General features: G+C 17.6%; 1 protein-coding gene across 1 annotated transcript, besides 10 other annotated features; it reads left to right on the forward strand. All coding sequences in view use genetic code 6, as the record gives it.

Annotated features, from left to right (window-relative positions):
• The first annotated feature begins 1,256 nt into the window (after positions 1-1,256).
• Positions 1,257-1,305: a microsatellite.
• Positions 1,257-1,306: a microsatellite.
• A 682-nt stretch (positions 1,307-1,988) lies between these two features.
• Positions 1,989-2,049: a microsatellite.
• Positions 2,050-3,248: 1,199 nt separating this feature from the next.
• Positions 3,249-3,349: a microsatellite.
• Positions 3,301-3,367: a microsatellite.
• A 2,884-nt stretch (positions 3,368-6,251) lies between these two features.
• Positions 6,252-6,293: a microsatellite.
• Positions 6,257-6,301: a microsatellite.
• Positions 6,302-7,323: 1,022 nt separating this feature from the next.
• Positions 7,324-7,363: a microsatellite.
• Positions 7,364-10,334: 2,971 nt separating this feature from the next.
• On the forward strand, positions 10,335-12,396 carry IMG5_197880 (ser thr protein phosphatase family protein, putative; the record flags this gene model as incomplete). The annotated part of the gene is made up of 8 exons (XM_004024155.1): positions 10,335-10,431; positions 10,475-10,579; positions 10,638-10,698; positions 10,742-10,874; positions 10,930-11,014; positions 11,105-11,232; positions 11,346-11,995; positions 12,081-12,396. The coding sequence occupies 8 exons, from the start codon at positions 10,335-10,337 to the stop codon at positions 12,394-12,396; spliced, it is 1,575 nt and encodes a 524-aa protein (XP_004024204.1).
• Positions 11,240-11,327: a microsatellite.
• Positions 12,397-12,430: 34 nt separating the features above from the next.
• Positions 12,431-12,514: a microsatellite.
• Positions 12,515-12,520: the final 6 nt, after the last annotated feature.

Below are 12,520 nucleotides of genomic sequence, written 5' to 3' on the forward strand. Positions count from 1 at the left end.
GGATCTGGGAGCATATAACCTATAATAGAGGTTACCCTAACAAACAATTTCAGTTCTAAAACAGCCGAAATAAAAGCAAAAATAAAATAAATTGCATGTGAATAACTACTAACTCCTGTTTTACAAATGTTTTGTTCTTGCCTAATAGTGATATAATAGGGCACAAAAACTAATATTAAATAATATAAAATGGTCATAAAAACCATCGTAATATAAAAATTTTGGCTATTTTTTAATTCTTCATTTAGCTTTGTGGTATCTTGGTTAAATTAAAAATTAGGTACGTCTATAACGAAAAAAGATAAAAATTTATACACTGTGGCTTTTAAAATTCTGCCTAAACAATTACTTGGTTTATAATTATAATATAAATGTTCTCTCCAGGCAAATGCAATTCCTACATTTGCCACAGAGTTTATATCATAGCTCATATTTACAGATTATATGTTATATGAATTATATAGTATTGAATATAAGGCTTTCCAACATGATAATGTTATTGCTTATTAAAATTCTATCATTTTTGGAGGAAGTAATTTTACGAAATTTATTAAATAAACTTCACCACCTTATTCCATTATATCTATATATGCATATTATTATTTTTAATTTTTATTATATTATTTTTTACTTTTTTAGAAACTATTAGATAATACATAGTCAAAATAGATTTAGTTAACGTCTGTATTTTCAAATTTTTAATAAACTTCTTTTAAAAAAGTATATGTTAAAGGTTCACAATCACAATCATAAGAATTATTTAACATATAAATGTTTTTATATCTATTTATTAAATAATCATAATTATAATGATTAAATAAAATCCTATAGGGATAAGGTTCCATTTCTTGTTTTTCGAAACTATAAGAGAAAATTTTTGTTAAATGAATTAATCCTTAGGAAGTAAAATACATTGAAAACTTTTTTTTTCAGTTATTAATTTTAAAAACATTTCATTTAATATTTAAGGATTAAATATTCCTAGATTATAAATAACTTAATTTGTCAGAATATTTCTTTATATTTTAATATTTTTATATTCCATAAAGTATTTATTTAGTTTATTTATTGCAGATGATAGTTTTTTGGGAAGTTCATCTAAAATGAAATATTTATTATCTAATATATTCATTTATAATGTAAATTTTTTTTAATATTTTTTTTATTCTTATTAAATGTATATGTTTTATATTACATTTTCGAAATCTTAATTTTCACATTTTATTACTTTTAATGATTTTTAGAAATTGTTTAAATTTTTTTTTTTCTTTTTTTTTCTTTTTATTTTTTTTTTAATTTTTTTTTAATATACTTTTGTTATTGTTTATAAATAAGATTAGTAAGTCATTTTTTAAACTATTATTTTTATATCGTTATGGTTTAGACCATTTTTATCAATTAAAACAGATTAAATATTTTTAAAACTACTTTATAAATTTTAAAATAAGGTTATATATCCTTGTATATTGATATTTTTATTGTTTGAGATATTTAATTTTTTAAAATGCTTTAAATTTGTTGACGTTTTCATTAAAATTTTAATAGTTTCATTATTAAAATTACAATCAATCATATTTAAAGTTTCTAATTTACTTATTAATATTAATTTTTTAATTTCAACTTTTATATTTGTATAAAAAAAATATTTTTTACTAAAAATTAGATATTATTAAAAAAAATGAAGTCCATACATTATTTGTTATTTAATTATTATAACTAATATTTATTTTCTTAATTTACCAATTTACATTCTTTACATTATTATATTCTTGAATTTATTGCAATTGATCATCTTGCAAGTCACAAAGACTAATACTTAAATAATTCAAATATTTAAGTAAAGAAAATAACTTAAAAACAAAATTCCATCCTCTGGTATTAATTTTATTATTACCAGTTAAATTTATTTTCTTAATACAATTAATAGATTAAGAACTGGAATTAGAAAGTGAATTATAAAGATGCTATTATTTTAAAATATATGTATTAATATACAAATATATAAATATACAAATATATAAATGTATGAATATAAAAATATATAAATATTTATATTTATATTTTATATTTAAATATATAAATATGTAATAATAATTTTGTATTTTTATATATTTAATATTTTTATCAAATTATATTTTACTTTGCATGTCTATTCTCTAAAATTACAAAATTCAAATCCTAAATTTTATACAATAATGCATTTAGAAATTGCATTAAAAATTTTAACCAGACATCATCAGTAATTTTGTAAGAACCAAAAAGTTAGATACTTATCAAACTTTCTGTAAAGTTAATGTTTTTTTCTATTTCTTAAATAAAATAGTATACTTTATCATTGTTTAAACCACAATGTTATAATTAAAAATAACTTAAACATTCTAAATTTTTTATATTTTAGAATAACTTTTTATAGCATGTTTCTGATATTTTCGGGTTTTTTGATAAATCTAATTACAATAAGTATTTTTGTAATTCACTTTAATTTAAACAATTGAAAAATGCTTAAAGCTTCTATTCATTTAATTAACAGTTTTCTAAAGATAAATACTATAAATGTGTATCTGCTAAAATCATAAAAAATAATTAAAGACTAATCTAACTCATTTTTGAATTACTTCCTATATCAAGTGCTTTAATATTTTTGATTAAATTAACAGAATTTTTAAATTAATTTGCTATAATTTTAATCTTTTATAATATTTTGTTTTTTTTTAAAAAAATAATGTTATTATAAAAACTTACAATTTCATCATTTAATTAACAATCGTTAAAATATAATTTTTAAATATCTTGAAAATTTCCTATGAACTCAATAAATTATTTCCAACAATTCTTTGATATTTTTTAATTTCCACTAATATTTAAAGACTATAAGCATTATTAGATTGGCTAGACTTAGACTTATATTTTTTAATTATTATTTTATATAGCATTCATAATAGCCTCTATTTTGGCGTCATTTAATTAACACTTCTTCATTGAAAGTTCATTTAAATACTAATATAAAGATAATTATTTAAATAAATAATAAAATCCAGAAGGTTATATTCTTGTGTTATAATCAATGCTTATTTTTTATAGTTGTTAACTAAGATTTACACGTTACAACAAATTTATATTTATTTATTCACATAATGAAGTTAAATTAGAATTTTAAAGCGATTATTTTGCTTAAACTTCTCGACCAGTAAGTACTTAAAGTAAATTTTGAAAACCCTTTTCACCTAACTGAATATATAAAATTATTAATATATATATATTAATATATTTATTTTTATATGATATATTTATAAATATATATATATATATATATATATATTATTAATATATTTTTATATAAATATAATATTTTTTAATAATACTTTTTCTTATCCAGTTAATATTATACTTTTTAGAGTTTTTTTAAGCAAAAAATCTTCACCACCGTTATTATTTTGTGAATTAAGAATTTATGATATTTCTATCATTTTAATATCATCTAAAAAACAAAAACTAAGATCTATTTTCGCTAATTTTTTGCATTTAACAAGTATAGAAAATAAAATTTTCCATCCTTCTACTGTAAAATATCCATTTCCATATAAATCTAAATCTTATAGTGAATTTAATATTTAAGATTAATCAAGAATTTTATACATGTTTTTTATTTTTTAATCATCTAATTTACATGATTAAACGGATAAATGTGATATGTTCTAAAATAAACCAATTATTTACCAAAAAGAATTCCATCCATAACTTGTTAAGGCAAAATTACTTTTAAAAACTAATTTTTCTAAACTCTAAACTAAATAATTTTCCTAAAATATTTAATTATTTTTATTTTAAGAATTATAATTATTTTAAAAAGACTCCAAAATAAAATCTATTTCAGAATCAAAATAAATACTTTCGGTTAAATCCAAAAATTTAATTCTCTTAAATTACTTTAAAACCAAACTTAAATATTCCCAACCTTTTCCAATAGTAAAATTATTAGATAAAATTAGCTCTTCCAAACTTTCAAATAAAAAGCATTTTCCATTTATTTTTTCATAAATTTTCTTGCAGATTTTCTCGTCTAAACAGCACTTACTTAAGTCCAAAAACCTCATTATTTTGCTATCTTTTAGTATATTAAATATTTCACCCCATTCATATTCCCCTAGTTCGCTGTTTTCAGACAAATTTAAAACCTATAATTACTCGAAAAGTGAATTAGCAGACTACAAAGCATTAACAAGTGGTAAAAAATTAGCTTTATTCAACTAAATACATTATAAATGGATACTTTTTAATTATTTAAACTTCATTATAGCACTGGTAAATAATATATGGGCCTCCTCTGAACATATAGGATTCCCGGAAATATTTATATGTGTAATGTATTGGTTAACTTAAACATCTAGTCCTAGAAGAATTTTTGAAATAGCCATTATTTTTGCATCGTTTAAATTGCAATTTTAAATTTCAAGCTTTTCAAGATTTTTTGAAGATTAAATCTAATTAAAAATTAGTTCCCATATTTCTATAGGAATTTCGGGATTTTAAGATATGTTCAAATGCTTAATTTTACCAAAAAATCCAATTTAATAATTTTCTAAAAAAACGGAAATTTTATTAAAAGAAATGTCAATTTTTTCGAATTATTTGAATGAAACAAGCCACTAAAAAAGCCCCTAATACCCTTTTTATTAAATATTAGGATTGGAGTTAATTTCTAGTGTTTTTAAACTATTTTTCAATTCAAATTCTTATACATCTTGTGTAGAAAAAGTATCATTATTATTAATAAATTTGAGTATTTTGGCGTCATTTAGTTCACAGTTATTCATTTTAAGCACAAAAAGACTTTAAAACTATTTTAAATACTTCCCCAATGTATAAAAGCCTTCTTCGCCAATTTTCTCATTCTAAGAAATATCTAAATGAGTTAAATAATATTTCAATTTGTTTTTTTTATTGAATGAATTTTTCAAACTTTCGAAATGTAAATTTCCTAAATTGCATCCTTAAAAAACCAATTTTTCCGATGAAATTCCTTAAAAAATCAAGCCAAAAGAATGCGCATTAATCACTGAAAAGCTCAAATTAAGCTTCTAAATATGAAAATTTCTACTCTTAACAGTCTAGGCAAACGAATCTACTATAAATTCCTTTAAATTCTACAAATATAAATGCCTAATAGAATGACAAGAAGTAATTTCCCTCCACAATCTTTACAAAAGGTAAATATTTTTAACCAAAAGGTACGAAAAGTCCAATTTAACGACCCTATTTACCTAATCTTATGGAAGTAATGTATCTAAGATGACTTCAAGGGATTTTTCTTGCCTTTTATCAGTTTCTATAATGGTTTATTTTAAACATTTAGAACATGAGAGTCTAAAAAACTACACTGGTTAATATATATTCTATTCATGTCCGCGCGGATTTATACTTATTACTCCTTTTGTTTTATCTATTTAGGAGGGTTCCACTAAAGTGAGTTTATCTTTGATTTTTTCAATGAATTTTTCCTTGAAAACTCCAAAGTTGTTACTTATGTAGAGTGTAAGGAAGCTGTTTTGAATTTAATTTAACATTATTTCATTGTTTCCAAATAAAAAATAATTTAAATCTATATCAGATAAATTGTTATCGCAAAAAATTATACGTAATTGATTTTTTTACATAAATAATATATGACCTTTTAATACTTTTAGATGATGTTTAGTTAATTTACTTTAATAAAAACATATTGTTGTTATCCTGGATATCATACGCATACATTATTCTAGTTAAAACCACATGTCTATTTTAAAATAACCTTGGAAGTTATTTATTTTAATCGCTATGTCTTTTCGATAATCTTTTAAGTTTTTTAGTTCCTCTAATTTATGATGGAAATCTTTTGTTGGATCAATTGAAAAATCTAATTCGGCTTTTTTTTATTTTATAGTTATTATTTATGATTTATATTTTTTTATTTTACAATATAAATATTCAAAGTTTCTAATTGAATTTTTATGCTTTTTTTTAATATTTCGAGGCGTTGTATATGCTTCTTTAGTATTTTAATAACAAAATGTTAGCATAAATTTATAGTTGATTTTTATTATTTTTATAAGTATATTTATATATATATATAATGTTTGTTTTTTTTATTTTTTTTATAAAATTAAGTAATGTTATATTTGTAAAATTTAAATTATTTTTTTTTTTTTAAATATATTTATTTACAAGTATTAAATTATATTTTTAATTAATGATTAAATTTAAAATAACTATTAATATTTATATATTTATATATATCAATATATATATATATATATTTAAATATTTTTTTTTTTCTTTTTATATAACTATCTTTTTATTTATTTTAATTATTTTAAATACAATGTATTTTTAATTTACGAAAATATTAATTTTCTAAATAATTCAATCAATATTTTATATATTCTATAGCATGTTTTTTGGACTTTTTATATAATAAATATACTAATTTTTGAAAATTTAAAGTTATTCCAATTATTATTTATAAAATTAAACGAATTTTCTACATAAACTATAAAATTATTTTTTTAATTGAGACACTTATTTAATTCATTATCTACTCATGTTTAAAACAACTTTGTTTAGTTTTTATATAAAATAAATTTTTAGCAATGTTTTATGTGCATATTTCTCTTCCATAAAATGGGTATTATTGGTATCTTACAAATAATCTTATACAATAAATATATTAGGTTTTATTTTTACGTTTCAAGTTATTATATAATAATTATTTAGATTATTACAGTTAAAGTTTTTTTTGATTCACATCAAATTATATACAGTAGAATAAAAATTGTAAAAAATAATAAAAATTAAAAGATAATATTTAATTTTTATATTTAATATAAAATTATAATAATAATTACTTAAAAAAATAATATTTATTTTTATAAATAATAAATATAAAATTATTTGAGTATAAATTAAACAAAATGTATATAATATTTAGTAATAATAAAAATTAAATAAAAAATACTAAGATATATTTTATCAGTATTATATAATTAAAAAATAAATAATTGTTTTATTAACTATTTAAATATTTATAATAAAAAATCTTATTTTTTTAAAATAATTGAAAATATCAATATAATTTTTATTTTTTATATTAATACAATTATATTTTAGAAAATTTATATTAGATTATTTTTAAAAAAAAAATGGATAATAATACAATATTTTAATATTTTATAATTCCTATAAAAAATATAGAATTAAATATAAAATGAGATAAAATTATAATTTATAAAATATTTATGTTTTAAAAAAAATTTAAACTAATAATGAATTTTCATAATAAATATAAAAATATAAATATATATATATATATATATATATATATATATATTATTATTATACAAATACAGATCTTTATCAATTTTTTTTTTTTTTATATATTTAAAGAATTTATTTTTTTAATAATAATAATTATAAGAGTTAATAAATAAGTATTTTAAAATTTATTTAAAATATAATATTAAATAACTTTTTATATAATTAAAAGAAATATTATTTTAGTATTAGTATTATATATTTTTTTTTTTTGCAATATATTTCTATCAGTTTACATTTAAAGAATCTATTTTATAATTTTAATTATTATTTAAACTTTTATTTATCATAAATATTAAAATTAATATATTTTTTTCTAATAAACTGAAAATAAAAATTATATATATAAAAATTTTAGTTTTTTTTTACAATTATTTTTTTAAAAGAGCATATTTCTGTTTTTTTTATTATTTTTCCTTTTAATAAAAAAAATAATTTGTTTTATTTTTATTTTTTTAAATCAATTATAATATATTGATTTTTTTGATTAAAAAATAAAAAATAATTATGAATGAAATTAGTTCAAAAACAAATAGTTTTTAATAGTTAAACATAAGCATTTCAGGATAAAATATATCATATAATGAATTAAATTAAACAACAAAATAAATTGCAAATACAAATAATAATTTGAATAATAAGTCATACAATTATTTTTTATAAGATTAGGAAATTCCATCAGTTTAAAAAAAAGATACAATTAATTAGATGAAGATGAAATGAAATTGTCTGATGAAATTTCAATTGACCATTAAAATAATGTATATTAAAAGCTTTAAGAAAGTAAAATTGGATTTGCAAGAAAAAAAACAATTTAAAAGAAAATATTGATAAAATTTATGATAGTCTTGATGAGAAAGCCTAATTATAAACATAATTTAAAAGCCTTATTAGAAATTAAAAAAACAAAATATTTCTGTTTAAAATACTTAAGGATATCTTGCAAAATTTATTTATTTTAATAAGTAAAAGAATATAATTGAATTAAATTATGAATAAGTAAAAAATTAGAATTTATTTATTTTTTGTTTTTTTTATTTCATTTTTTTTTAATTGAATTTTTAATTTATATATATATTTTTTTTTTTCAAAAACATCGTTAAATTTTTCAATTATATATTTATTACAAAATATCTATAAAATAAATAAAAAAAAGATATTTAAATAAAATGAAGAATGTTTGCATGTGGGATTTATATCATTTATAAGAACTGAGAAAACAAAGAATAATATGTTTTTTGAGTTTATTTAATAAAATAATTAAGTAAAACATTATATGTGTATATAGATATATACATATTATAATAATATTAAAAAATAAAATAAAAAGTTATTTAATGAAAATGAGAATTTAGAAGGAATTAATATTTGGAGCTCTCCTATATAAAATTAAGATACTGAAATATATTTAATAGGTTTATAATTATTTATTTATTTATTTTTTTAAAAAAAAAATTTTAGATAAAAATTTATTAAAAATTATAAATAAATAGATGCATATATAAATTAAGATTTACCAAAATTAATTTAAGAAGAATTATTTTTTATAATTTGTTTAATATCAAATACACTAATAATAGAAACAAAATAATCAGAAAATTTAGAGTTCGAAAACTTTATAAATCTATACGATATTCTTAATATTTAGAATTATTTTGAATTTTAAAGTTTAGAATAAAAGGAACATATAATTCATTTAATGCCAAAACTTTAAATGATTTTAACAGAAAGCACATATGAATTATAAAAGAAAGGTAAATAAATAAGTGGCTAATAATATTTAGAATAATTTTTATTTGACGAGTCGACATATTAAACTGCTAATATGATTCAAAAAAAGCTTTTGAGAAGAATAATAAAATACTTTAAAAAACGGGAACTAGAAATTATATCTTAAAAAATAAAACAAAAAGAAAAATTCGAAATTGAAAAGGATTTACTTTTGAAAAGATTAATTAAAAAATGTGAAATAAAATAATTTAAAGGTCTATCTTTTTCCAAAAACATGATTATCGAATATGTAAAATCATTCATAGAAGATGCAAATTCTAATGATAAATTTTAGCTTTATAAATCCTTTAGTATTTTATTAGAAAACGAATTTATTTCAGTTTATCATAAATGTGTAGATTAATATAAATAAGTAATGTAAAATTAACTTTGGAATAAATCATTTATTAGTTTGGAAAAAATAAATGAATGCTTTTAAATAGCTAGATAGGAAGTTTATCTTATATTTTTTAAATTAAAAAAACATGATATTGAGGTTGCTCATACATTATTTAAGTAGTATTTATAATATTTGAAAAAATTTATTTAAGATATGGAGGAGAATTTCAATTAAATTAATAGTGAAGAGAGTTTTGCATATATAAGGGATATTATTAATGAAAAAATAGAAAGTAATATTAGAAAAGAGGATATTAATTTAATTAAGTAAAAATTTGATGAAATTCTTAATGAAGTTAAAGTTTTGTGTGTTGGTTAGTAGAATAATTATGTATAGATGTATGGTATATTTATTACTTAAATATAGAAATTTTAAATGGATATTTTAGATAAATAAATTTCAACTTCGAGAAATTAATAAAATTAATTAGTTAGAGAATAAAAGGCAATTAATAGTGGATTGTAAAAATAAGAGAATAATTTAAATGAATAAATGAAGAAAATCAAAAAAGAAAATGATTCTAATGGCAAAGATAGGGATTAATAAAAAATAGAATTCGATTAATTGTATAAAAAATAATAAAAATAATTACAAGAATATAAATTATTATAAAATGAGATTGCTTTTTATAAATAATAATAAAAAAAATATGAAACAGCAATGAAATGATATTTTTTTTAAATATGTATATAAATATATTATTATTAAAATTTTTATTAATTTTTAAATTTTTTTTTTAAAAAATTAAATTATTTTCAAGTTTATTTATTTTTAAAATAATTTATATATTTTTAACGTAAAAAAAATAAAAACTGATATGGAGCTTTTATCAGATCCACAAAAAGATAGATAAGTTGTTAAAGTAAAGCCTCCTCCCCACCGTCATTTATCAGATATGCTTATGTGGAAAAAAAGTATATTTACAAATAATTTTAAAATATGTATATATTTTAAAAGATGGAAAACCTGATTGGAAATTAATAAAAGATCATTTATCAAAAGAAGGAAGAATACTAAAAGAAAATTTTATAAAATTAATATAAGATTTTAGTAAAATAATAAGTAAAAAATATATTTTTTAAAGTTTTTAAAAGTTATAAATATGTATATAAAAAATAAGAAAATGAACCTAACATAATATAATTAAGCGATCCAGTTGTAGTAGTAGGAGACATTCATGGGTTTAACTAAATAAAAAATTAATTTAAAATTAAAAAATAAAAGTTAATTTTACGATCTTTTAAAAATTATAGAAGTAGGAGGTAGTCCAACATCAACAAAATATATATTTTTAGGAGATTTTGTTGATAGAGGACAATTTTCTATTGAATGCTTGATCTTATTATACGCAATTAAAGTAATTGTTATTTATAAATATTTTTAATTATATATGAGAATTATTAGAATTTAAGTTAAACTTTTAATAAACATTATTTATGTTAAGAGGAAATCACGAATCGAGATAAATGACTACATATTTTAATTTTAGAAGTGAATGTAAAAATAATAAATAATCAAAATATTTATATATTTAAAATTTTTTTAAAAAAAAATAATATATATATTTAAAATTAATAAAATATAAAGGTTTAAGCAAATATGATTAAGAAATATATGATTTGATTATGGATTCATTTGATTTATTACCTTTATCATGTATTATAAACGGGAAATTTTTAGCTTTGCATGGTGGTATATCTCCTGATCTAATAACTGTAATAAATATATATAAATATAAATATAAATATAAATATAAATATAAATATATATATATATATATATATATTTATATATATATATATATATTATAATTATTTAATTACAAAAGCTAGATGACCTTAAAAAAATTGATAGGTTCAAAGAACCACCAAAATATGGTATTTTTTGTGACCTTTTATGGAGTGATCCTGTAGATAATGATAGAGGAATATGCGAAAGCATTTATAAATTTAACGAAGTGCGTGGTTGTTCATATTTTTATGGAGCATAGGCAGTAAAAAGGTTCCTTTAAGAAAATAATTTAATATCTCTGATAAGAGCACATGAAGCATAATTAGAAGGATATAAAGTATTTTATTTATAAGTAAAAAAATATATATTAATAAAGATGCATAAATGGGATGAAAGCGATTTTCCTATTGTTATAACTATTTTTAGTGCACCAAATTATTGTGATGTATATAATAATAAAGGTGCAATAATAAAATTCGACAATAATACATTAAATATTTAATAATATAATTATACTGATCATCCTTATCTTTTGCCTAATTTTATGGATGTTTTTAGTTGGAGTATTCCTTTTGTTCTTGAAAAAGTATCCGAAATGTTATATTATATTGCTAGACCGAATGAATCAGAAGAATATATTTAAGAAGAAGATATATAATTAAATGAAAAAGAACTACTTTTCTTAAAAAACTTTAAGTTTTAAACAGACGATAGGCAAAATAACAACAATCAAAATAATAATAATGAGTATGAAGATTCTAATAAAAGCTTTAAGAATGAAAGTAAAAAAATAGAAAATATATTTAATTTTTTTATATCAAAATAAAGAAAGTAAAATTATAAGAAATAAAGTAAAGTTTATTTCTAAAATGGTAAATATTCAAAAATTATTAAGAGAAAAAGATTAAAATATATAACTTTTGAAAACATAATATCCTGATAATAAAATGCCAGCTGGTTTGTTACAAGAAAGTGGTAGTAATGGAATTGAAGATAGTATAATTTTAAAATATATTATTTTTATTTTTATTTTTAAAAAAGGACTTTAATAATTTGTTGCGGCGTAAATTGCTGATAAAATAAATGAAAAAAGACCAGAATTTGGGCCTTATATAGTATATTAAGATTGCATTAAACCTATAAAATGATTAATAAATAAGATCATTTTAAAAATAATTTATTTATATATATATATATATATATATATTATTATATATATTATAATTAATATGTGTATATAATTAATTATATATATTATATATTATAATTAAA

The sequence above is a fragment of the Ichthyophthirius multifiliis genome (genome assembly GCF_000220395.1).
Source record: "Ichthyophthirius multifiliis unplaced genomic scaffold scaff_1120509251407, whole genome shotgun sequence".
In the NCBI taxonomy this organism is placed as follows: domain Eukaryota; phylum Ciliophora; class Oligohymenophorea; order Hymenostomatida; genus Ichthyophthirius; species Ichthyophthirius multifiliis.